Source organism: Dendropsophus ebraccatus, chromosome 5, assembly GCF_027789765.1.
Source record: "Dendropsophus ebraccatus isolate aDenEbr1 chromosome 5, aDenEbr1.pat, whole genome shotgun sequence".
In the NCBI taxonomy this organism is placed as follows: Eukaryota; Metazoa; Chordata; class Amphibia; order Anura; family Hylidae; genus Dendropsophus; species Dendropsophus ebraccatus.
Genome location: NC_091458.1, coordinates 97,991,364 through 98,017,949, shown reverse-complemented (window position 1 = coordinate 98,017,949; position 26,586 = coordinate 97,991,364). Strand labels below are relative to the sequence as shown.

General features: G+C 39.0%; 1 protein-coding gene across 3 annotated transcripts in view; it reads right to left on the bottom strand.

The window, feature by feature from the left end:
• ARHGEF7 (Rho guanine nucleotide exchange factor 7) overlaps nucleotides 1-26,586 on the bottom strand; it is an 81,807-nt gene that overhangs the window by 1,246 nt on the left and 53,975 nt on the right. For 2 of the 3 annotated variants that reach the window (XM_069972366.1, XM_069972367.1), the window contains 10 exons: nucleotides 24,477-24,536; nucleotides 24,139-24,285; nucleotides 22,996-23,082; nucleotides 21,646-21,724; nucleotides 20,651-20,790; nucleotides 19,001-19,222; nucleotides 15,816-15,909; nucleotides 14,549-14,638; nucleotides 475-574; nucleotides 154-208 (listed from right to left, as the gene is read on the bottom strand). In XM_069972366.1, the coding sequence (XP_069828467.1) occupies nucleotides 154-208; nucleotides 475-574; nucleotides 14,549-14,638; nucleotides 15,816-15,909; nucleotides 19,001-19,222; nucleotides 20,651-20,790; nucleotides 21,646-21,724; nucleotides 22,996-23,082; nucleotides 24,139-24,285; nucleotides 24,477-24,536 (1,074 nt within the window). Of the gene's footprint in view, nucleotides 1-153; nucleotides 209-474; nucleotides 575-11,222; nucleotides 11,400-14,548; nucleotides 14,639-15,815; nucleotides 15,910-19,000; nucleotides 19,223-20,650; nucleotides 20,791-21,645; nucleotides 21,725-22,995; nucleotides 23,083-24,138; nucleotides 24,286-24,476; nucleotides 24,537-26,586 lie in introns of all 3 variants that reach the window. The other variant, XM_069972369.1, reaches the window with a different exon arrangement.

The following is a 26,586-nucleotide window of genomic DNA, read 5'->3' as shown; positions in this document are numbered from 1 at the left end:
AAGGCAGGTAAATTTTAGTATTTCAAAGAGCCTAACTAGCTACATAAAAATGAAGCATAAAACACAGGTATTATAACTTGCAAAAACTTTATTGTAATATGCATTTATACTCAATAAATGGTTATACTATCTCAAACCTCAAAGTATACAGACCTGCTTTAGCTCTTGAACCTCGTCTTTCAAAGCATAAACTGTGTCAACAAGACTCCTAAGAGGAAACAAAGTTGGGTTTTTTTTGTAAGCGCAATACAAAAGCAAAAAAATCTTAACAAAAATGGCATTTTATCGCTAATGGTGAAGCTCCTGTTATGTGTAATGATGCCGGGCTAACTATTCAAATCGACCTGTTCTAAGGAAAGAGGGTCACAAAAGACTAACATCAGTAAGTGGCAGCAGAAGTGGCACTCCGCTATAGCTGCTAGATATTATATATCTATACTACTAGAGAATATAGCTGCGGCTAGAGGTACTCACTTTTCTTCTATGACAGTCTGACCATTACTTCTCGTTTCCTCTACAATAATTTTTTCCTCTTCAGGAAGTAAAACCTGAGGAGCAGATTCTTTGCGCGAACCTGAATACAGCAAGATGAAGAATGTTAACAGGAGCTCTAAACATCCACATTTTGTACTATACATCTACGGTTAAAGCTTAAATAGTGCCCCACCAGTCTTCAAAAACTACAGCTAAGAAGCCTATAGATGGTAAAATATTAAATCAAGATATCTATATTACCTTATAGCCAGAAGAAAATAGCAACAAGAGATTTAAAGAGCTGAGATCATTGCTGGTGGCTTTAATAGATATAAGCAATGTAGCTGTATGGCTGTAAAGCTGCATTGCACATTAAACATAATGGGGGAAAAAAACTAATGGAAAAAAAACTGTAGCAATATTATTACAACACAATTCACAGTGAAAAACTTACCTAAAACAGGCAATAAGTAAAGGGAACACATTAAAAGTAAGGCATTACATTTGGTAAACTGGCTGTTATTGAAATTAGGACATCTAATGACAAGGACGAGCCTAGTAGCCTTCAGCATAACCTCTTCAGTGCTGAAAAGGCCACGGATCAATGTGACTTGATACTACAGCTGAGAAGGAGCTACGAGGAGGAGGGTTATAAATGGAGTTTAAAAAAAAAAACAAAAAAAAAACACTGACCCTGAATACTGCAGCTGAAGGTCTTTCATTTTCCAAAAACAGTGTTGATTATCTAAGAACTGTCACTCAACCATGGAGAGCAGGTCACATGATCAACACAAAAGCAACAGCAGAGATCTCCCAGAATAACCTTCTATAACCTTTCACATGCACATTTTGCAGCATTTAATGGCATGTATGTTGGCTTGAGAATGATTGACAATCAAAGTACTGCAAAGCAACTGCACTTGCAGTGGAAGGTAAAATTATATATTACCTTTTAAGAAACAGGAACATGGAAAAGCAAGGGACTGAAAAGATGGAATCGAGAACATATGGAACTATCGAAAGCTTTGGAACTGCATAGAACATGTATATAGTCACTTAAATGCATAGAAAAAACAAAACTATATATTTAATACACAGAACACAACTGTACACAAATTAGAGACATGAACATTTATAGACCTTCATAACAGTGCCCGTCTGGGTAGTAAAGAGAAGAAGGCTTCCCAATATTTGTTCGCTGTGATTAAGTGTGGTATAGATTGTGTGACACTATTGGACAGACAAACACTTCTTACAGGAGGGTGTTGCTTCTGCAGTTTAGTTGATTCCATAGGGCACACTGCAGTTTGCGCCATTTTTTTGGGCACGTCCAAGACAATAAGTGGTTTCACCTGCACAATTCTTTTATTATTGGTTTTATTATAGTTATTTGACAAAACTGTGATAAATGGCCACTGCTAAGGGCATAATCTCAGAACATAAACTTGTTGCAGTACAGCTAGTGTACATCTTATTTCTATGTTCTCTACCTAATGGCTATCCTCAACTCCATATAAGAGGTTAAAGATCATGCTCTTTTCACACCAATATCTACCCTAATTAAAAGGTTCTGGAAGGTGAAGTGGTTTAGCAAAGTACAGATAATCTACAAAATTTTGTAATTCCTGATTTAATCAAGATTTAAAATTTCATCCGTTTATCAAAAGTTTTCTTTAGGGTGAGCAATAAATAAGGGTGATGTTAAAGGGGTTATCCAGAGTTAGAAAAACATGGCTACTTTCTTCCAGAGACAGCCATAGTCTTCTCTCCAGTTTGGGTGCACGTTTTTCAAGTGAATGAAGCTTAATTGCAAACTACACCTGAACTGGAGAAAAGTTGTGTTGTGTCTGGAAGAAAGTGGCCATGTTTTTCTAACGCTGAATAAGCCCTTTAAGATTGACAATCTCAGCACTCCATATTCCATGTACAAGAACTTTATTTAAATCATAAAAGTCCATGTCTGTATGAAAACGTAAAAGCACACTGGTCCATAACGTACCAACATGGACCTTTAACTCTTATGATTTAAAGCGACTCTGTACCCACAATCTGACCCCCCAAACAGCTTGTACCTTTGGATAGCTGCTTTTAATCCAAGATCTGTCCTGCGGTCCGCTTGGCAGGTGATGCAGCTATTGTCCTAAAAAAACTAATTTTAAGCTGGCAGCCCCGTGCCCAACGGACGTGGCCTAGATTGTGTATGCATTAGGCTGTCACAACCTCTCTGTCCCTCCTCCCCACCCTCCTCATCATTAGGAATGCTCCAGGCAGATCTATTCGAATAGGCCTTCTATTTGTCAGCTGTGTGAATACTGATCGTTAAGACACCTGTGCAATGTTCAGACAGGACTAAATGTTCCAGTGGCATTCCTAATTATGAAGAGGGTGGGGAGAAGGGACAGAGGGGTGGTGCAAAGTTAGGGCACAGATACTCCCTGTTGGGCACGCGGCTGCAAGTTTAAAAGTTGTTTTTTTAGGACAATAACTGCATCACCTGCGGAACGGATGCCAGGACAGATCTTGGATTAAAAGCAGCTATCTAAAGGTACAAGTGGTTTTGGGGGGGGGGGCAGATTGTGGGTACAGAGTCGCTTTAATTTAATTTTAAATGGAACATGGATTATGGTTGGCAACCTTTGGACTTGTGCACCCACCCTCTGAGATGGACATCTTTGCTGCACAGATTACAACATAGGGGTGGATCTGACTATCAATCACTTAACATTTGTATTGTGAATAAGGAAGCCTGAAATTTATATTTATATATTTGAGAGGCAGTCAAAGATTTTAACCTTGTGTATTCATATCTGCTATTAATATATATATATACATACACACACACACACACACACACACACACACACACACACACACACACACAACAGAAACCACTACCAACCTGCCTGAATAATTTTCTATAGATTCCTGTTAAAGGGAACAACTCCCTCATTTCATAATGCTGAAAACACTGACAGGCTCCCCTATCACAGTGATGTATGATTAATTCAGAATGGCTGTGCCCTCTCAGAGTAATTATGGTTGTAGGTTTGGCCAGGAATAGTGCTCTGAGTCATTGGTGCAGTTTACTGTACTTGACTTACATATCTCTTACTATACACAAGAGATCTGCCTTTCAGGGCCTGGCACACTGTTATGACTGTTTCATATATAACTATGGTAAGATTTAACACACCACAGGTACTTTGCCAAACATACATCAAATCTGACCATACCTGTCCACTTTCTGTGCTGCAACCTATTTAATGCACTACGATGGCACAGATTTAGTTTGTGTTTTAATATAAAGGTAGTGACAAGCACCTGTTTGCTTCTTTTATTTCTACAAGCTATGCCTAGATGTTCAAAATCCACACTATAGTGCCATGTAGTTTCCTTGCACTATATTGACTAAGTTTGTGGAAAATGTGTTCTATTAATTCATCTTAGATGAAAAGTGGAAGACTAAAATAAATCCCATGGTATTTGGTCTGTGTACCTGAATTCCTTCTACTGTAGCCATCATATCCATCAAGTAAAAAAAGTCACTTTTGAAGGCACAGACTAACAAAGGCAAAATTTATTTCAACTGTACATAACAAATGCATTCTCTCTGACTTTGCTTTTTTCATTTTTTTGAGAAAGCAAATACTTCAATTTCATACTGAACCACAAGGCATAATTTATACTGTACAATACAACATTCAGAAATACAGCTGTATTTTAGTTTGTAGTCTTAAGAAGGCAATGTCCCACTAGACATGGCTTTTCTCTTCTGTAGATGAGATGCACAGGAAATTACTCACACCACTGAACACTGGGTAATGTGCTTTGCCGCAGATACAGAAACACTGAACATAGAGATGGGCATTATATAACGCAGAGAAATACAGTGCGACAGTTCATGTCATTGAGGTGGAAAGGGATCAGGACATTTGCTAAACTCTAGTTTGGATCTAATGCCCTTGCTCATCATATATAGTTATGTACATGGATATATGTATATTTATATATGTATATATGTTACAGATTGCATAAACAAAGTGTTCACTTGACTCACAAAAATAGAAACATTGACTATTTTGAAATATTTGTTATTTTACGTTACTCAAGATGCTTGACACTTCAGAACAGTTTAGAATACTTCATAATGCACCAACGCCTTTCAGTCATTAGGGCAGAGATGATAGAAGAGGTGAACCAAAGATGTATCCTTCATGTACTCAAAAACAAAGACCTTTAGAACACAAATAAACTTTGAAAACAGCTGTATATAGCTATCGGGCAGATTTCCATTTCTCCAAATGCAGCCAGTTGTTTACATAATGGATGCTGCCATGGTTGTGCCGACACATGTATACATAGACATACATGCCGCATTCAAAAAATGTTTTAAAATGAACAGTGAGTTTTAAAAATAGATTGGCTGGTTTACATGTGTTACTAACCTTAACTTAGAAATGAGTTTAGGTTTGTGGTCACTTTTGCATCCAAACAATGGAAATCTTGAGGTAAGAACAGTACAAGCCAACTGTAAAAAGCTAAGGAACAGATATGAACGGGCTGTAATTCAATGTCTCCCTACAGAAAGAGTGTTTGAAAATTACTTTGCCACTTGCAGCTTTTATTGTTGCTAGTGGACTGAAGGAGATGGGCTTCATACACCAATGGAGACCACCACCTGCAGTGGGACCAAGGCTGCAGAGGTGAGTTGGTGTGGCTAATATTAATTGTAGGTGGCCTAAGAAATGACACAGCCTAAGGGTGCGTTTACACAGAAAGATTTATCTGACAGATTTTGGAAGCCAAAGCCAGGAATGGATTTAAAAAGAGGATAGATCCCAGTCTTTCCTTTATGACCTGATCCCAGTTTATAGTCTGCTCCTGGTTTTGGCTTTAAAGATCTGTCAGATAAATCAGTCAGTGTAAATGCACTATAATGCAGCTTGATGAGTTTGGTTGAGTAAAGTGCTGTGTGACACTCAGGTGGATTCCGCCATCCGCCCAAATAATTGACATGTCAATTCTTTAAGTAGACGGCGGAATCCACGAGAGCCTAGATTGGAGTCTATGGCACAGGCCAAAAGTCAAGCAGGAAAGTGCAGGGGCAAGTGGCGTAATCCACAGGATGTCCTCCGCGTGGATTCTTCAGTGTGAGTACACCCTAAGGCTGGGTTCACACTACGTATATTTCAGGCTGTATTTGGTCCTCAAGTCAGGTCCTCATAGCAACCAAAACCAGGAGTGGATTGAAAACACAGAAAGGCTCTGTTCACACAATGTTGAAATTGAGTGGATGGCCGTCATATAACAGTAAATAACGGCCATTATTTCAATATAACAGCTGTTGTTTTAAAATAACAGCAAATATTTGCCATTAAATGACGGCCATCCACTCAATTACAACATTATGTGACCATAGCCTTTCTGTGTTTTCAATCCACTCCTTGTTTTGGTTGCTATACAGCCTCACAAATACAGCCTCAAATATACATAGTGTGAACCCAGCCTAAAAGTCAAGACTGAGGCTGATTTTCAAAGGACCCAAGTATAGTAATGAAATGTGTAGATCCAACACAGCTGCAATGAAATGCAGGCAGAGGCGGGGAGGTAGTCATCTGGGCGGCTCCCAGCTAGTGTGTAGTTACCGGGCTCGGAGGGGATGAATGACAGGCAGAGAGGCCAGTAACAGGATTCCATTGACTTCCATTATAATAAAATGGATCAAAAGGCATCTTTTTTTAAAGTTTGTATAAAAACCATGGTCGTTTTTGTGTACGGTAAAAATACGGATGCATTTTATCCTTTTTTTTTAAATCCAGTTTTTATTATAATGGAAGTCAATGAAAAACCGGAGCAAAACTGATATACACGTTTTTTTGCATAAAATGGATAAAAATAAACTGCAAAAACGTGGTGTGAACTTGTAACAGCAGTTATAAAAAAATAAAAAAAATGTAAAAAACTACAAAATTACTTTTCCTAACAGCTTCACTATAGGAGAAAACAAATCTAAAATTCCATCAAACAATACCTGCAGAAAAATGTCTTACTATGGTCCAATAATGTATAACAGAATAATGGCAAATCGATTTAACACTGTAAGCATATTTGTTCACATGTTATAGAATGTGTAACATGTAATACACATCACATTTTTTTAAAATGGGTAGACTCAGAGTGGTGCACATTTTTTTCTGCTGCATATCTGAAAGCCTTATATGTGACATTCACTTCTACAGTGAAAACATGTCAGGTGGCTAGGACAAGGGTTATCCCCAATAAATAGGAATAATCCTAATCTAAAACCACTGCAAAATCCATAGCAGCTGCTGTTCCTATGGCACCCTGTTCTGCTGTCCGGCACTTCCTGGTCAGTATGATGAATTGTCCACAGAGCCAAACACTAGCTCTGGTGGGACACTTCCTCATGCTGACACTGACATGAGGAAGGGACTGGACTCCATCAGAACAGTGGCAGAAGAAGGACGAAGCCATAAAATAATACTCATCTAAACTTTTAATGTTATGGCTGATAATGTGTGAAAGCTCTTGTCCATACAGTTTTGTTTTTAGCATTGTGTAGAGAACAGACATGCCACGTATAGCTTTGATCCATTTGAAATTAAGACTGTAAAATATACCTCCACAGCTGCTCTCCAGCCCAATGCAGCCTAGGCTGGGCGGTCAGTTTGCTAAGGCAACCACACAATGCCCTGCCAGTTCTTTTTTTTTTTTCTTCTTCTTATCAATAAGACTTGCAACCTGACCACTTAGCATGGACTGAGACTTTGTACACAAAACTTTGTAGGACGTTCTGGACAGTAATACTGGTAATACCCACGTTCTTATCTGATTTGGGTTGTGTGCAACACACAGTACTAGTACCGTGCTAGGTGGTCAGGATGTCATAGATTTCCAGGCACAAGTCTTATCTTTCCACGTTGAACTTTGTAGAATGGTCTAGCAAGCAACTCTGGAGGTATAGTTCACTAACATATCTTAATCCCTTAGCGTTTACTTGCACAGCACAAGTTGGTGTGATAGAAAGCATTATTGTACATCATCTCCTAAAGTGAGTAACAGAAAAGCAATTCTAAAGGCTTATCTGTTTCAAATTAGGTGTATATAAATTTCAGTGGGGGCGAGGGTAACACTAGTTATATTATCTTTAAGTATAAAAGATGTAAAGTTGCAGTTTCAGAATTTGTTAAATGTATTCTATAAAACAAAGGTTTTATATACATCTCAGGACACTAAATACAAATAAGAAAAACAATCCGCATTTGGAATTTGTTGGTCAGCACTGCAGTGAAGAAGTCTTCACACAATCATTAGAAATAATGTGCCAAATATTCTTTTTAGTAGACATTTGCTATCTCCCTTGGCAAACAGTCTTGATAATATAGATAATTAATCAAGACGTTTTACAGTAATTTTTTAACTTCTGCAACCATTTTTTATTATTGTTCCAGTGTATGAAAAGTACAAAGTCTTTGAAAGAACATTAAAACTAGAAATACATGGCAAGAGAAGCTGTAGTAATCCTGCACAAGAAACATGCAGAAAACCCTGCAGGGAGACGTGTAGAAATCCTGTGCACCAGGGTTCAAATCTGGCTGATCTGTTACACGTCAAACTAGAAAATAGATGCAAGGGTGGTGTTTAGAGAAGTTGTGTGGCTTTGTCTTTATGACCTACTCAAACACAGAAGTAATGGTCTGATCCACCAATCACTGTCAGTTACTGGCTGAGCGGGCCGTTAGGGTGCATGCACACTATGGAATACACAGAAAACCCGCTGCGGAGTCCGTCGCTGGCCCCCGCTCGCATCTCCACCTGTGCCATAGACTCCATTCTAGGCACAGGCGGATTCCACCATCCGCCAAAAGAATTGACATGTCAATTCTTTCTGCATACAGCGGAATCGGCCCGGCCATAGAATGGGGTTTATGGCAGGGGCGGAGATGCGTGCCACCAGGAGCGGGAACGAGGAATCCACAGCAGGTTTTCAACACGTATTCTGTAGTGTGCATGCACCCTTAGTTAGCAAGGAACCCAGAAAGCTAGCAGGAGGGCATCACTGTAAGCATGGTTTCTATTATTTTATAACCTCACAGTTTGCTATGTAAATGTAACATGCTATCAGGACAGATGAACCTCCTGTAAAGTGTAGTAAGAAAAAATAAGACGTTAAAAAAAGTGATGGCAAGAAATCTACATGTAACGATAAACAGATTTGCTAATATATTTCCATCTGCCAGAAGCAGTTTATTGTACTTTCCTGCTGTATCAACACTAACCAAAAGTGCATTTAGTTAGATGTGGCTTTTACTACACAAGACAGCGGTATGTTGTGTTTTTACCCAACTGCAATGGCTGGGAACATGTACTAAAAAAACAAAGCACCAAGTTTCCTCGAACTACCAAGGCATGTTATTTATAGGTTTCAGGAGTAAGAATCCCCAAACCATACACGTTATAAACTAGACCCTGTACCATCATGGAAACAAGTCAAAAGAGCAATAGATCAAACGGTATAAGATTTAAAGGACTCCGCCCACAACTAAAAATCCTATGCAGACAGGTTGTGGGGGGGAACATAATAAACCTATAGTTTCTTTCACTGAGCCCCCGCAGCGCTGCATAATCGTTCTGGGACCCCTTTTAGCCTCCTCTAGCTTCTGCGACATCACAACCCGGACACAGGAATGCCAACCCAGTCAGTCAATAACTGAGGCAGGACACCGCTGCAGCTGCAGACTGGCTGAGCAGGTCCTTCCCAGGCCATGATGTAGCAGAAAGATGTGAAAAAATTATGTCCGTCAGCTGTCAGAGAGATCGTGACGTGGTGAAGAGCGAGTATTGTTTCTTTATTATGTTTCCAACACCCCCAGCCTGCAATGGATTTTTAGTTGTGGTCGGAGTTCTCCTTAAAAGAAAACACCATTTCTAGCAATGTAGAGTATACAGGCATTAATTCTCCTATTTAGATATATTATGCGTATTTCCATATTTCAAGTTCTTACCATTAGAAGTTGCAGTACCATTTGTAGTGCTGTTGAGCCAAAATTAAAAAATTTCAGTGTATGAGTTTATTAACACGTAGCATACGCTGCAAATTTTACACAAGGAAATCCGCAAGTAAATCTGCAGTGTTACAATGCAAATCATTCATAAAATCCACAGCATACACAGTTTTTATGCAGAGAAACTTGTGGTTTACATGTGGAGGCTTTCCTTGTGTAAAATCTGCAGCATATATGCTACCTGTGAACATACTGTACCCTAAAAATGGCAAGTGGCAGAGGTGTTGTGCAAAGTACAGTTTGATGGGGAACACTTTAGTGACATACAGTACTTCTTAGGCTGATTGCAGCCATACTGTTCTAAACCAGCAGTTACTGGTACATAGTAGCTGCCAACATCTAGGGAGTCACATGAAGGGGGCCTGAGAATAAGTAACACTGGTCTGCACAGTAGGAAGAATAAAAATGACATAATACGGACAAGTAGCAGCGTCTGTATGATGGTTAGAAAAAGGGGTTTCCCCACCGCATATAAGTCTCATATTAATAAAATATGCCATAAATGTACAAGGCAGGAAGCCTCTTTGATACCATCAGATACGTTATATGCATGATGAACAATTAAAATAATAGCAATAGGAACAAAAACACAAAAGAAAATAATTTAAAAATACATACAGGCACATTAAAATAAAACACAAACAAACAGTGATCATAGCAAATGCCAGCAAGTCAAGGATTTTCCCTTGTATCTCCACTAAAGGAAAAGTCAGGCAAAATTAAAAAAGTACAGTGCAAGCAAGAATGTATACTTACCCATCCCCGTGCCACCACAGCGCTGCATCACCAACTGTCTGACTGCTGCAGAAACTCATTTTCTCATTGCTTCCTAATGCATCACGACTGAGAGGGCCGACCTGGCTAATTGATTGCCAGCTCAGCTACTCAGTGACTGCAGTGGGTCCCACCCCAGTCACTGGCTGAGCAGGTAATCCATCAGCCGGGTTGTGACGTTACAGATGGAAGAGCTGAAGGAGGCGCTGCAGGGGCACTGGGATGGGTAAGTATGCATTCTATATGTTTCCCAGGCCCCTGCCTGCACTGTAGATTTTTATTTCACTGGACTTCTCCTTTAAACATCATGTGCTGCATTACCTTCTACACATCGGTTGTGCAAACTTCTCCTGCCAGTCATGTGCTATGCTGCAGAGACTTCCCTCTGAACTAGCTTACTTCCAATACTAACTTAATTTAGAAGATATTTCTATACAAAATTATATATTCACAAAGGTCCTCACAAATCTGCATGGTTTAAAAGGTTTCCAAATTACAAAAAATACACATAAAATGATCACTTCAAAAGAAACATCAAAAGACAGAATACTTAACCTTCCAGCGTATAAAAAAAAAATCCTCACATTCTCTTACATAAAACTAAGCTAGGAATTGGTAGCAAGCACTTTAAGAGTGTGAGGTATATTACCAATATACATTTTACCTTTGTGAATAGATTCCCCCCAGCAGAAAAAGAAACCTGGATTCATTTATATACATACAAGTAGTACCGGAAACTACCCCAGTTCTTAAAATAATCACATTAAAGACAGAAAACAAGTAAACATCTAAGAAAAAAGTAGGTTGTGGTATAACAAGCATTTTGTTAAGAAAAAAGTTTAGAAGTGCATTAGTTCTGGTGAGAGATATATGAGCAACAGCTCTTACGAGAAGTAGACCCCATTCTGTAACTATGGGCTGTCCATATACTGTCATAGTCAGAGTCTTCGGAGAGGTCTGAAGGCTCCAAACGTGAAAGACTACTGCGACGACCCAAGGAGTCTAGACTTGATTGGTCATCATCAGCCAAGACGTGATTATGCATCAGGTCAGTGCCTTGCCATGCTAAGGATGATGTATGGGTGAAATGAAATGGCAATGGTGGGAGGCAAAGATGGAAGGAATGAACAGAGGAAGAGGAGGAGGAGGAGAAGAACGGGACAGAAGAAGCCACAACCAAAATCATAACATGAAACAAAACAAAAAGCAAAAAAGGGTGATGGGAAGAGAGGGAAAAAGAAAATATTGTTAAAAAAGGAGACCAAAGCTTTGCAGATTTCATTAGTTACTTGATAAAACTGTGCAGCCAGAAGATCCCACTATTGTTAGGTGTCACTGAATTTAGTGAGCCTACAGTAACTACATGAAATGCGTTCTGTCTAGGGACTGGGCTAGTGGACACAGCACAATATGGTGACTGATAGAACAAACCAGAAATGCCACCAGGTTAGGTAAGAGCTGAAGATTGAGCTACAAATACTTAAAAGGGCTACCAAGGATTTGAAAAACACAGCTAATTTCCTCCAGAACCAGCACCGCTCTTGTCCTCAGTTTGCATGTGGTTCTGCAGCTCCGTTCCATTGAAGTAAATAAAGCCAAATTGTAACACCACACACAGCTTGAGGGCAGGTGTGGTGCAGTTTCTCAGAGTAAGTAGCTGTATGTTTCTATTGCTGGATAACCTCTTTAAACACTGAAAATGCAGGCATCATATCATAGAACAGAGGGAACTGTAAGTGCCACTAGTGATTTATTCTAGGAAATCTCAGCTTATACTGAACTATGTAGTCATGTGGGCCGTCCTGCAGCTCTCTCTATATGTACACTTCAACACAGATAACAATCAATCACTCAGTAGAATCGCCCACATGACTACTTAGCCCAGAATAAGCAGACACCTTCTGGAATAAAAGGGTCTGACTTCTGGGACCCCAGCCAGCTGGGAAAACAAGCAGTCATAGCTCCCTTTGTCATTTCTCTTACAATAAGGCTCCCACAGCCACTCCTTGTGCAGGGGACCATAACTAAACGGGACTGTTGTACAAAGTTTTATCAGCATTGTGGCTTTCTTATTCTAAGGATTATCTGATACTTGTAATTGCATTTCCATCAATCAGTAAGTGACGGTATATCCTTGCAATATACCAACACTTACCTAAGTGGTAGTAGCCATTTAAGATGGACCAGATCAAGCAAACTGCCATTTGGTGGACTGAGTGCTATGAATAAGACTTGATAAGAATCTGACATCGTAGCTTAGTAGTTTTATCAATAACATGGTTATCTTAACTGGGTAGGAAAACCTATTAGAACAACATTTCTCTACTATATTCTACTATCTGGGTTAATAAGTGAGAACTATGTCAGTGCACACTACATGGCTGAAAAGTTATTTCATATAGATTTATAACATCAGCATCAGAGACAGATGCAACAGGCTGGAAGACATAATAAGCCACTGAGGAGGATGCAGAGGCATAAAACATGAAGGAAGAAAGCAAAATGGAAGAGCTGGATAAAACATGATTGCTTCACTCTGATACAATCATTCAATAAAATTATATATCATCTGCAAAGCACATGGGAAAAGCTGCTTGGTTGTGATATATAAGCAAAGTCAGCAGAAAATAGAAACAGAAAGAGACCTTTCTGTTTATTGCAAAGTTATGAAGAACGTGGCTGGAAATCTGTGGTTCCTTAATATAGATATCTCTGCTTACCTGCTGCCTAAAAAGCACAGAAAAGCAAACACATCCAACCTACCAGCCATGAAAAATAAACACATGCATTTAACACACTGATTAAAGAGTTTATCAATGTATTTTATCACAGAAGGATATGGGATAATTCATACAGAGAAGGTAAGGAGAACTGTTTAAATTGGGACTCCAGCTATTTTTTTTTCTTTCAAATCAACTTGTTTCAGAAAGTTATATTGATTTGTAAATTACTTCTATTTAAAAGAAGTTATGGAGTCTTTCCAGTGTAACATCGTGCTCTCTGCTGCCACCTCTGACCGAGACAGAAACTATCCAGCCAGTAGCAAATGACCGTAGAAAACCTCTCCTACTCTGGACAGTTCCTATCTTGGACAGAGCGGTCAGCAGAGAGCACTGTCTCCGAATGAAAAGAATACATCACTTCCTGTGGAACATACAGCAGCTGATAAGTATGGAACGATTTAAGATTTTGAAATAGAAGTAAATTACAAATCCATATAACTTTTTGAAACCAGTTAATCTTAAAGAAAAAACTTTTTGCCGTAGTACCCCTTTAATATAGAGCTACAGACAACTAGTCTGTGATCACCTTACAGGCCATGAAAGCTTTTTAAGGGTAGTAAAATCATTAGAAATTGACGAACAGAACTAACATTTTAGCAAAATTGCTGCAAAAACCTGATAGAATTGCCATTACAAGTTAGTGGCATTAGACTAAATTCTTCACTTTGCAGAGAAACTACATAAAAAAGATCACTAAGGGAAAATTAACTGGCAATAAAAGTAAAGTACAAAATACATCTGGTTATAATAATGCCAATAGGCAATATAACATTGGCTTTGTTGGGTATATAAAAAAAAAAAAAAAAATAACCCTAGGCCCCGGATTTATCAAATGCTGTAAAATATACTCTGGTGGATACTGCCCACAGCAACCAATCACAGCTCAGCTTTCATTTTACCAGAGCTGAGCTGTAATTATTTCCCATGGTCTGTTTACATCAGAGCATATTTCATAGCATTTGATAAATCCCCCCCTATGTGCTTAAAGCGAATCTGTACCGAGTTGCTAGCACTCTTTATAGTGTCAAAGGGGAGGGGCCTAGAGCTTCCATACCCTGTGCTTGCAGGCCTTTTTTTTTCTTGCTGCCCGTTCTGCCCACCCCAGGGGCATAGTTAAAATGAAGGGCAGCTGCAGGCTTAGGGCACGGATGCTCTAGGCCCCAGCTCTTTGACCCAACACCGCCCAAAGATATGATTTACCAGATAACTGGCACCAGTTTGGTACAGACTTGCTTTAAGACTCAGAGAAAGAAACAATACATAATAAATATAAGCTACAGTGCAGTTCAGCAGTTATACAGTAATTAATCTTTATATGACAAACCAATATGAAAGTTCTGTGAGTTACATTAACACTTACCTAAAAACAACAAACATAGATAAATATCCCACTATAAAACTATACTTTTAAAATAAAGAAAAGGCACTCACTGGAATTTAATGTTTGACGTGTTTTGGCACTTGTACAGTAGGCCTCAATAACTTTTAAAATCTGAGCATCTTCTTCTAGTGCTGCTGTGCCTGAAAACAATGAGAGATGTTTGAAAGAAGCCAAAAATGCAATGCAATTCAAACTATAGGTAAGGGCAAAGAACAAAACCGGTCAGGACTTAAGGGTAAGGGTTGCCTGTGTATCGATTACAGTGTACAATAGGGATGATATTCACAGAAGTGTCTGCGACATGGATAATTATTTACTGGCTAAATATCACTGAAAGCTGCAATTCAATGATTCCTAATGAAACCGAACTTGGAGACAAGGAATCCTTTACCTGAATATTATATGTGTAGTTTTGTGTTAACCAAGACTTCAGAAGAATTTAGTGGTAGTGATTTCTGACAGCCTCAAAATAAGTGCAGTGTGGCTAAGTGTTAGGGATAGCAAGCTGAGCGTTGGGCAATATAGCTATAGGTTGGGAGAGGGAGATTATGCGCTAAACTCAGTAAGAAAGGGGCACAACCTAAAGTTATCTGGTAAGGGGATAATAGAGCCACATGAGAAAGTATTGTTTTTCTGAAAGAGTAGAAGATGCTATTCGGTGGTCTGACTGCTGGGGCCCCTAACAATCCCATTAACAGAGGTTAAATGTCAAAGAGAATGAATGGAAAGGAGGGCAAATGACCCCCATTCTCAGCATCGATGGGCGGCTAAAAATTTTAGAAGGGGGGACGGAGACTTTTGATCTTGAGATAACCTCTAAGATTTCACATACCATTTGCCAAAATTTTCCATGGTGTTTTTAACAATTGTTTTTTACCTAACAAAACCTAAAACAAACAAAAACCACGCACACACACACAAAACACTGTAGCCAGATATTAAATATGTAACAAATTACTACATGGTCTACACGCACAACATTTTTGCTGCATAATGGCGGCATTTTTGGGATGCTTTCCCCATAGACAACTATAAAGGACTAAAGGGGAACCAATCAGCACAAATTACATTTAAGCTCCCAGCAGCGCTACATATGTTTTTTTTTTAAAAGGTTACAAATACAACAAATAAACGTGGTATGAAAAACAGTTCTAGCCCAAAAACTGCATTTTTTTTTTTTTTTTCATTTGTGGATAACCAGTGATGATTTCAGATGTACATGTAATTTACTCTGGCAATGTAAGTAAGAGGAAAAAAATACATAAATAAAAATATTTCAAGCACTAAGATTTCGATTGTAACATCTTCCCCACATACTTTTTCGAAGTGCAAACTCTTCATCTGATGGCTTCCTTTCTGGCTTGCGCTTAGGAAGTAGTTTTTTCATTGTTTTGGGGCTCTTACTGAGATCCTGTTAATAGGGAAAATGTAGTTAAACACATAGTTTTATCATTATTAAAAATTCCATTTTAAAAAAGTATTACAGACCAGATTAACTTTTTTGGGGGGAAAACACAGAAAGGAGAGAAAAAAAAAAAAAAAAAAAACTTGTGTACGTGTTTGTCGATTTAAGGTTGCAAAGTTATTACCATGGTTGTAGAATTGACTAAAATATAAAACTGTTTAAATGTGAAAAGAACCAGTCATCTTATTTACAGTGCACCAATTAGTATATGATAGAAGGAAAGAAGCCGATCTCTGTGATGTACAGGTTTATATGACTTGAAGCAGCGTTTCTGAAAAGCAAAGTAAATCCTGACAGGACTCCTAGAAGAGGAAATAAGAGTCCTATTTACCCAGTCCATACAAGATGACTGATACAATTACTATATAACTAGGTCTGCCTTAAATAGAAATACACCAGACAAAGTCCCTCTAATTGTCATACTCCTTAGTGACCATAAAACATAAAATAATAAAAAATTAAAACTTCATTCAGAAATTTATATCACCCTACACTGGAGAAAAGATACAAGGATAATATGCTGTGAATACTGCAATATGTTAGTTATGGATCCTGTCTTGCCCATTTTCCATTCCTTACCCTAAGCTACACAACCAAATGTTTTCTCAACCTTTACTCTCTATAGTGACCGGGATTGGGTCACTTAATGAGAGGGTATGTAAATTGGTAGATCTGCTGCCATAGCCCTTAGGAACACAATATCCAAATACATTTTTTATCGGTAGGAGAATTACTATATATGGTCACTGTATATCTGTACCAAACAAGGCTGACAGGGTTTCAGATGCCTTTAAGTTGTAGGGAGATAGATACAGGAGTTCATTTTTGGTTGCATGTGAATCTTTGTAAACTATTTTAGTTTTAGGGTAGCTTCACACGTAGCAGATCCATAGCGGATCCGCAGCGGATTTCACGCTGCGAGTTTGCAGCGAAATCCACTGCAGATCCTGGTAGTATGAAGTGAAGGGGTCACATACCCACAGCGAAATTTACATTCTGCTGCCAGTATGTGACCCGGCCCCTTTAACCCCCCGCATCCCACAGTATACATTACCTTGCTGCTGTGCACTGATTGGCTGATGGGGACCGACGGGAGCCTCACACACAGCCGAGGAGGTAATGTATGCTTCGGAAGGGGGGCTTGCGCGCGGCAGGGGGTTAAAGGGGCCTGCTTACATATCCGCAGTGGAATGAAAATTCCACTGCGGATATGTAAATCCATAGACTTTCACACTACTAGGATCGGCAGCTGATTTCACGGATTTCAGCTGATCCGGTACGTGTGAAGCTACCCTTAAATAAGAATTTTTTATCTGCAGCTGACAGGAGCTAGCAAAATTGTCATGTACAGGTTGCACTCGGCGCAAACTTAAAAACGCTTAAAAAAACCTGCTGGATAGCGGAAGTATGAATGTTATATTTCTAATGTACCAAGTCACTTAGATCAGGACATGGAGAGGACGTATCCGTTTTTGTTTCTGTGCAATAGAAAAACAGCTAATTTTGTATGTGTTTTTATAGCCACTAAGCAGTTAATGAAAATTTCTTCACCCACGATAATCAAATGCTGCACATGCTCTGGTTCGGACTGACCAGAGCATGCTTGAGTTGTGCTTATGTCTAATTTTATTGTTATGGAATAAAGTTTTAGAGGAAACCCAGATGGCCTTCCTTTTTCGTTCTCAATTTCTGTGGATGTTTGGGCCCTACACCTGCCCATGGCTAATCTTGGTTCTATAAAATATAACCTAAACATCATAGTATTCAGTGCATCTCTCTCTACCATAACCTTCCCGTAAAAGTCAAGTTCAATTTTCAAGTCTTTGGTTCGGTATATATTCAATGGTCCTACGTTAGGTTAGGTATCCATTCAATGGTGCTCTGAAATTCCAGCACTGGCTACTAGGGAGATTAATATGAGAAACCCTAGCTATTCTGCTGCTACTACTCTAACAAGTCTAAGCAGAAATTAGGCAGTGTTCACATTGTATTGGCTGTGATCACAGAACTTATGCTTGGTGTACTCAGATAAAAGAAAAAGTCCCCAGTCATACAACCAACATCTCTCTTGAACTCCTTTTATCTATAAGCCAAAAAGAATGGTCTTTGGGCTATGTTCAGCCAGAATACTTTTTGTATCTGCAGTGTGGAAAGCAAAAAAAGACTAAACTGTTCCATACAAAAGTATACACTAAACAAATGTTTATGGTATAGTAGACTTTATTGGCAATGTAATTTATCCCTATGTATATTATACATCGAGATTTGTTGCAACCTTCCATTAGAAGCATATCTCACAAGATACTCCTGACATACAATTCTTCTGTAGACTCTGATCATGATGTATATGGGGCCTTAGCCACTTACCAGTTAAACCAGATTGTGGTTTCAATTCATAACACAATATTATTTTACTGTCCTTCCCAGTTCCATAGTCTAACTTTGGATAACTGGTATCAGTTTTTATGTAGAGCCGTTAAACTGTATTATACCCAGTCAGCCTCATGCGTTCCTAGGCAGGTGAAGACTTTAAGTGGTAAACAAGCACAAAAGGAAGTGTGTTTTACTAGGAACAAATACATTAAATTACAGCTATTAAGGAATAAAGGTGGGAAAGATGTGGAGTGAGGATCCTAAAGAAGAGGAAGAGGACTTGACACCTTTTGTTTACCATGAATGGAAAACAAGTTGTCTTGGGGGAACAGACCACTAGCAAGGTGGTAATGCATAGTGTGCAGATCTGCTCTACATGCCATTCTAAGAGGACAAAGAGGGGCCTACCCCTTACCTTAAGAATACAAGACATCCTCTAATAAAGAGTGGAAAAAAAGGTAAAAAAAAAAAAAAAAAAGAAGTAATGAGCAATATGCCGACCAGTCAGTATAAAAAGCAGTTTCTGCTTTGCATGTTTCCTTGAATCTGCATTCATTCACAATGAATTATTTACAAGTTTATGATAGATACAAAGGACGTAACTTTAGAAACATGACTAGTTTACGATGAAGTGGTTTACGCTAAAAACAGAAATGAGCCTTACCTCTTTGTAACACAGTGCTGCCGAAGGTCGAAGAGGAGGAGCAGGGCGCAAGCAACTCAAGCTCCATGGCTTTGACGTTTTAGGTGGTTCCAATGGGCTCCAGTTGATACTGTGTGGTGTCCCATGGTGTGAAAGGTGTGGTAGTGTGTGATATGCAGGTGTGTGAGGTGCTGGCTTGCAGTCTGAATGCTTGCTTGACGGTGTCACTGGATGTGAAGGAAGCTGAAGACAAAACTGAATGTTATACTAAGCCACTGCAAATGAATTTACTATTCAATACTATATAGCAAAAGTTTAAAATTAAATAAATAAATAAATAAATAAATGGTATGGTATGCTGCACAAAAAAAATCCATGGCAAGTTACAGTATCAGGCAAATGGATGAGAACCTAACTCATGTGCTGGTTATTATCTGCATGAAAACATGAGCATTTTGTTGATATGACTATGGCCAACACTACGTTTTTGGAGTCCATTTAACAGATCTGTTTCAAATGGAAGTCAAAAGGAAAAACAGATATCGATGGATGCACACAATTGCATCAGTTTCTGCATCCATTCTTTTCTATAAAACGGATACATTAAACGGACTGCAAAACCACAGTGTGAACCCAGCCTAACAGAGACAGCTGGATAAATCTCCCCCATTATCTTTTTTTTTTTCGATGAGAATTATATTGTGTATTTTGCCTTAAGAGGTCTTCAACCCATTTGTATTCTCTGATCATTCTAAAGAGCTCTCATTTATTAAGCTCATCGCTGCATAATAATGTCTACATTCTGTATACAACTCAGTTCCGTTCACCGTTAGAATGTGACCTATTATGAAACTAAACTTTTATGAACGGGATATGTAAATGTAACCTTTACCTATGAATTAACATCCTTCTCACATCATTATGTAAAAATGCTGATGTTTGGCCAGAAATGTATTAAAACAAATTGTAATTCACCGAAATCACAAGCCTCAAATTCAGCAGGGAATTCCATTGCTAAGTTAACAGCAATTGTCCCAAATAATAGTAGGCAGCTCAGAAATTTTTATTTAACTGAAAGAAAAAGAAATTGTCCGCAGAACATTCTACCTATTTGAAATAAAACAATATAAGATGACATGATAAAAAATAGGGAAATAATTAAGGATATTCTTCTACACAGTCTTTGGCTTGGTTCACATCTGGATCTGAACTTCCATTCAGGTCTCAGTTGCAAAATCTGTTAAATTATTATGCATGTGTGAAACACATATTTTAACTTATAAAATGGAATTAAAGTGATAATCTAGGATTGACTACATCCACAACACACAAGATAAGGGTCAAGTTTAAGATCACAGAGGGTCCAACCACAGTTTTGAGAAAACAGTCAGTAAAATACCAAGGATGTGACAAAACAAGACTGCTGCTGGCAAAATATTAGAAGACACACTACTCCCCTAGTCTCACCCTGAAAGCCAGTGAGCACCCTGCTCTATACAAGCAAGAGAAAAGCTGCCAACATACCCATTTTCGGATAGGATTCTGGCTTGGCACATATTCCCTAATCATGTTTTAAAACAATTTAAGGGTTGGACAACAGTAGTAACATGATCTGGTGTGTTATACATCTCTAGCTTAATTTCACCAATTCCTGAAAAATGAGTCTCTTACAGTGTGACAGGGCACAGAGTGAGGCTTTATTGTAGGGGTGGTCATAGAGGTGAATTTTGTCTGTTTATGGAGATGGTCCACCCATTCTTGTAGATCTTGTTGGTTATTACATGACACAGTTATCCTCTCAATCATGTTACCTAGAAATAAGATGAAAAGATGTTAGCCGCAGTTGCATACACCACATCAATATAAACACCTAAAGGGACATTTATCAAGACCCGCCTCATGCCACCCATACCTTTCTGTAAATCCAGAGAATGTGAGGCAGCTAGCAGGTGTAAATCAGGGTCATGCCTCCTCACCACCTTGCCGTCTCTCTGCCTGACCATCAGACAAGCAGGGAATATTTCTGGAAAAAGGCGCACATGTTTGGGCAAATAGCTTTGTTTGCACAAAAATGTGTGTCTTTTTCTGCCGTATGCTACACTCAAGTTGGCATGCATTTGCAAGCTGGCAGAAAAGATGACAAAAGGCATCATAAGTGTGCATGTAGGATAGAAAATTATGCATGCAGATCAGCACCATCACCAATCAGCTGCTTAGTGCCTGTAATACACACTCAACAAAGTGTAATGGTACTTTATGCCTCCTTGATCTAACAGCGTCAGCAGTTTGCAATGTGAATTGCAGATGACAGATGCACTTTACCACCATAAAGCTGCCAGGTTGGGATTTAAATAGGCACAGTCACTACAATTAACTTCTAAATCAATCCAGTGCTGTTAAAAATAAAAAAAACTACATTTTTTAAATATAGACCCATATAGAGTGAGGGCGGGACAGTTTAAGGGGGTGTGTCATACCAGCAAGGGAAACGCCCATTCTATTTTTAAGAACTGCTGGAGAGAGACTGCTAGGGAAAGGAGGATATTACTAAGGACCAGAATTTGAAAATAACCAACCAGCAAGGACGCAGGTAGAAGGTACTACAAGCCTTTATACTTTTTTCATTACTTAGTGACAGGTATGCTTTAAAAATATAGAAAACTTACCAGAAATTTCATAGGCATTCTTATTATTTTCATTGTCTTCTAGCTTTGTGATGCAAGTTCCTGTCAATGGAAGTTTCCCCTGAGGTAAAAAAAAAGTGAAAATCTAGATTGAATAATAGAGATAATATTAAACATTTCTGATCAATCAGTGATTAACTGATATAAGGACACCTGACGTGTAAACCAGCAGGTTCTAGCATGGAAATTAGACACAGATGAATTTAAGCATTGGGTTGGTAGGATGGAGAACAACTACAAATGTACAAGCAAGGATAATGTACTATTTTAAGGCCAGATTAAACCAAGTTTACGTGCTGGGTCACTGAATGCAGTCTATTGCTCCCATTAAGTATTTATATGGGAAAAGGCTGAAGTGTTCATCAATGGGGCTTAGGACAGGATGTCTGACAAACTGTCTGCCCTACTAATCACAATTTCTTGAAATTGCATATTTGGATTTGAAGGTTTCTGGAAATAGCACTAATGTCTAGTCCTTCAGTCGTGAACAGTTATGTGTTTAGAGATTTAAGATCTAATAGAGAATAAATACAGTTTTCTATCCAGCTACAGATGCCAAACCAATGGAAAAGCCCTGTTTTCGGGATCAGTGGGGATTCTGGCGGTCCCTCAGCAATCCAGAGAGTAAATTTTATTTTTGCTAATACATTGCTTCAATAAAGTTATTACATACACTTTATAATGGAGAGGCTGCCACGTAGAGATGGGCAGCCACCAAAATAATGTGACTTCATTAAAGCAACATATTAGCAGTATATATATTTAGGCTATGTTCACACTATGTAAAAGTACGGCCGTACTTTTGGCGCAGTGGAACAATGCCTTACTGTCAATGGGATCCAGGCCGGAGTGTAAACACATTGTATGCGCTCCGGCCGGCATCCCGTACGGGGCCGCAAATAACTGAAATGTCAGTTTTCTGCAGCCGCAATTCAATGAATTGCATAAGAGCTCTGCGGCCGGAAAGATCATCCGGCCGGTACTTAAGTACCGATACTTAAGTACCGGCTGGGATGATCCTGCCAGAGACCAGCCATTCCGTGACCCGGCTGGGTCACAGAACGGCCGGTCTCATACGACGTGTGAACATAGCCTTAGGAAGTACCCCTTTAAAGCTAATTAATAAATTGCAACTTTTAGTTTTTTGTTAACATTTGATATTTCTTCACAACCCTTTAGTTTGAGCCACAGGTAAGACTTTAGAATTAAAATGTATATGGGGTCTCTGGTTTATAACCAAATCCCTTTTATTGGCCTTAGATGAACAATGTAATAGCCCAGAACAGGAATTATAAATATATTAATATAAGAAAGGCACATAAATGAATTTACCTGATAAATAAAACCACTCATTCTTGGACTGGCAGAAAGCATTAATAATACATTGGGAAAGAGAAGAAGATACCGCTCATTCTTTTCCTTTGGGGAAGGAAGAACATTAGAAATTAGCACACTGTGCATGCAGATGACATAACACTAGATGTCAGCAGTAAGTCACAGGCTAAGGTATCAATGGGCCCATCAACATGCACACAATTTACAGACTACAGTCCATGTTTGCAGTATAAATAGAAAGTCGGCCAAAAACTAAAATGCAATAGTGCTGTTCATTCATGGCTTCTTAATAGGAAACTGGTCAGCTATATTATATTTAGTTGTTTTCACAAAGGGCTACATAACAGAGACAGAAGCACTGTGGCCACTGGGTCCTTATGTGATGTAGGTTCTGAAAAGCTAACTGACAGAGCCCAGCCTGAATATGGTCACCGCTGCCCCAAACACCTGCAAGTGATTGACAGGTTTATCCCTATGCACCATGATTGATGTTGAGCTGCCAGGTAATTCCAAATGTATACCATGTATCAGCATAAAGGTCAGACCACTTGAAACTCTGTCCAATGGTAAGGACAGTATAACCACAGCTGACAGGTTCCCTTTAAATACAATTGTATTTAAAATTAAGAAAATTAAAAAGTTGAAAGCTACACACAGCATTATGCAAACCTGGGCAGCCCTGGTCCTAAGCCCCTCCTCTTACACTAGTGAAATGCTGCGGCCAATGACCGTGTAGCCCTGCAGATCCCAACACAGCACCAAACGGTAGCAGAGGGCTGCGTCGCCCCTTACTGCTAACAGTCAATGCAAAACAAAACAAGAAAATTTTACTTTTTTTATTATAATGATAGTGTTCAAGCAGCTAATATGAGAAAATCAGATAAAATTTGTTAACATTTTATGCATCACTGTACATATCTTGAAACATATGCCCCTTAACAACCAGCATTTGAATAGTAAGAATTACTGAAATGCTATTACCAGGGTAACAGGTCTGTCACTTTGACATATATTATGCTCACAATACAAACCATATAAAACAAAGTAAAGATGCGACAAGTTACACAATCAATTTTAACAAGAACAAAACAAAAAGTCAAGCATATATCCAAATCATCTGTTGTGTATGGCGGCACTTACCTCACTCCCTGCACATTGTATCATTACTTGGGACATATATATAACTGAACCCAGCGTCTTAATATCGTCTCCTTCCCAGCCACGTATGGCCTCATTTAGAATCTGCAGTTCCAGTTCCTTTCTTTTTCTCACTTCTTGACATTGTGCCTGCAAAAACAATACAATTCTGTGTTTATCAGCTATCCCCGAGAATTATATTTTATCAAAATACTTCATACTATCTCTGTATTATTATCAAATTGTACCGGGACCTGAGCCCTGCTAGGTCTCCAGGCACTTGATCCATTGTAACAGCTATCTATCATACACATACATAAAAGAATGTCTTAAAAACTTACCGAAAGGTTCTTGAAAGCAGTCATTGACTTCTGGATATCTGGCCTATCTGGGTGATAATCCTGTAAAAAAAAAAAAAATGTCTTTTTTTTTTTTTTAAATAACCATGCACCCATGAGCACAGTTTCATATAAGTATATTGGTGCCAGCCAAATCTTTTGACCTAGCAGTCCCCGCAACAGCCACCTCATACAGATGTATCATAGCATGTTAAGGCACCAAGTCTGACTCAACTTAGCTGCATCAGTATTTGCACACACAGGTACAGATGCAGCAGAGTTAACACATTTGTAGTGTGTTAACCAACCAAGTCTGATTGTTAACTCTGCTATATCTGTAGTGTAGTGAATGGGAATTTATAATCTCTCATTTACACAGAGTAGTTTACAGGGCAGACTGCAGTATTTTGAAGTTAACGCTAAACATTAGTATTAAAAATAATGAAAAACTCAAATACAAACAGCACATTTTGCCTTGTATGTCTCGAGGCAACCTTCTTTTGGCCCACTGCTGCAAACGTCCAAGTGCCCTGCTGGTCCAATGGTTAAGCAGGACCAAAGTAATATAGGGTCCATATTAAAGATGCCTCTGCCGCCGTATCAGTGGGGATTTTACATCATGGCATAAAGCAGTCAATTTAAACTAAGGTGACTTTATGTCTGGACAGCTAAAGCTCTGGCTGTCCGTGCATGATGGGAATTATAGTTTAGCAATGGCTGGAGGGCTGCAGGTTTAAGATCTGTGCCGTATTACATTACACCAATACAAAGCTTCATTATGCAAGTTTACTGCTTTAAAAAAAGAAAAAAAAAAAAAAAAAAAAAAAAAAGAGGTTGGTGCAATATGAATACAGATTACACAGACCCAAGCTACATACTGTATTCCATTAACTATCCTGCATATACCTTACAGACATTTTCTGCCTTCATATATTCATAGAAACGCACTGTATATCACTTACTTTGGATTCACAGAGCTATAGTGTCTGAAGAGCAGTCTGTTCTTCTTCATGCCTTTTCTAACGCCCTGCTTTATACTAACTGCACATAAAGCCTTTAACATACATGTTCACAACTATGAAAGTATATGAAATACTAGCAGTTAAATCCCATGTTCTGGCAAAGGCCCAGTCGCTGTGCTTCAACACCATTCCATGATACCGCATGCTTCAAACTTAAAGTGCACTGGCTCTGAAGAAACACATGGGGGGAGATTTATCAAAGGGTGTAAAATTTAGACTGGTGCAAACTGCCCACAGCAGCCAATCACAGATCATAGTTAATACGGTTGAAAAAAAGACACATGTCCATCAAGTTCAACCAAGGAGGGTATGGATACAGGGAAGGGGTGATAGCTTCTTTATAGAGATGAGCGAACCTCGAGCATGCTCGAGTCGATCAGAGTCCGAACTTTCGACATTTGATTAGCGGTGGCTGCTGAAGTTGGATAAAGCCCTAAGGCTATGTGGAAATCATGGATATAGTCATTGGCTGTATCCATGTTTTCCAGACAACCTTAGAGCTTTATCCAAGTTCAGCAGCCCCAGCTAATCAAATGCTGATCGTTCGGGTTCGGATCGACTCAAACCCGAACCCGGTTCGCTCATCTCTAGTTCTATACATATGCATTTATATTATTTTGCTCTAAGAACTTGTCTAGTTTTCAAGCCCTCTACTGTTTTTGCTGTGGCCAGATCCTGTGGTAGACTGTTCCACAGATTCACAGTTCTCATGGTAAAGAAGGCTTGTCGCCTCCGGAGATTGAACCTTTTTTTCTCCAGGCGGAGGCAGTGCCCTCTTGTCCTCTGAGGGGGTTTTACCTGGAACATCTTTTCCCCATATTTCTTGTAGGGGCCAATTATATATTTAAATAAATGAATCATATCTCCCCTTAAACATCTCTTCTCCAGACTAAACAAAGCTCCTTTTTCCTTTCACCAGAGCTGGAAAAGGAGCTGTGATTGGTTGCTGTGGGCAGTTTGCACCAGTCTAAATTTTACACCCTTTGATAAATCTCCCCCATGGTCTTCGTGTCACAGGGACTTCTGCCCTCATTGTAATAGCCCAAGTGTGGTGGGGGTCCGGCTAAAAAGACTGCATAAACTCATTACAA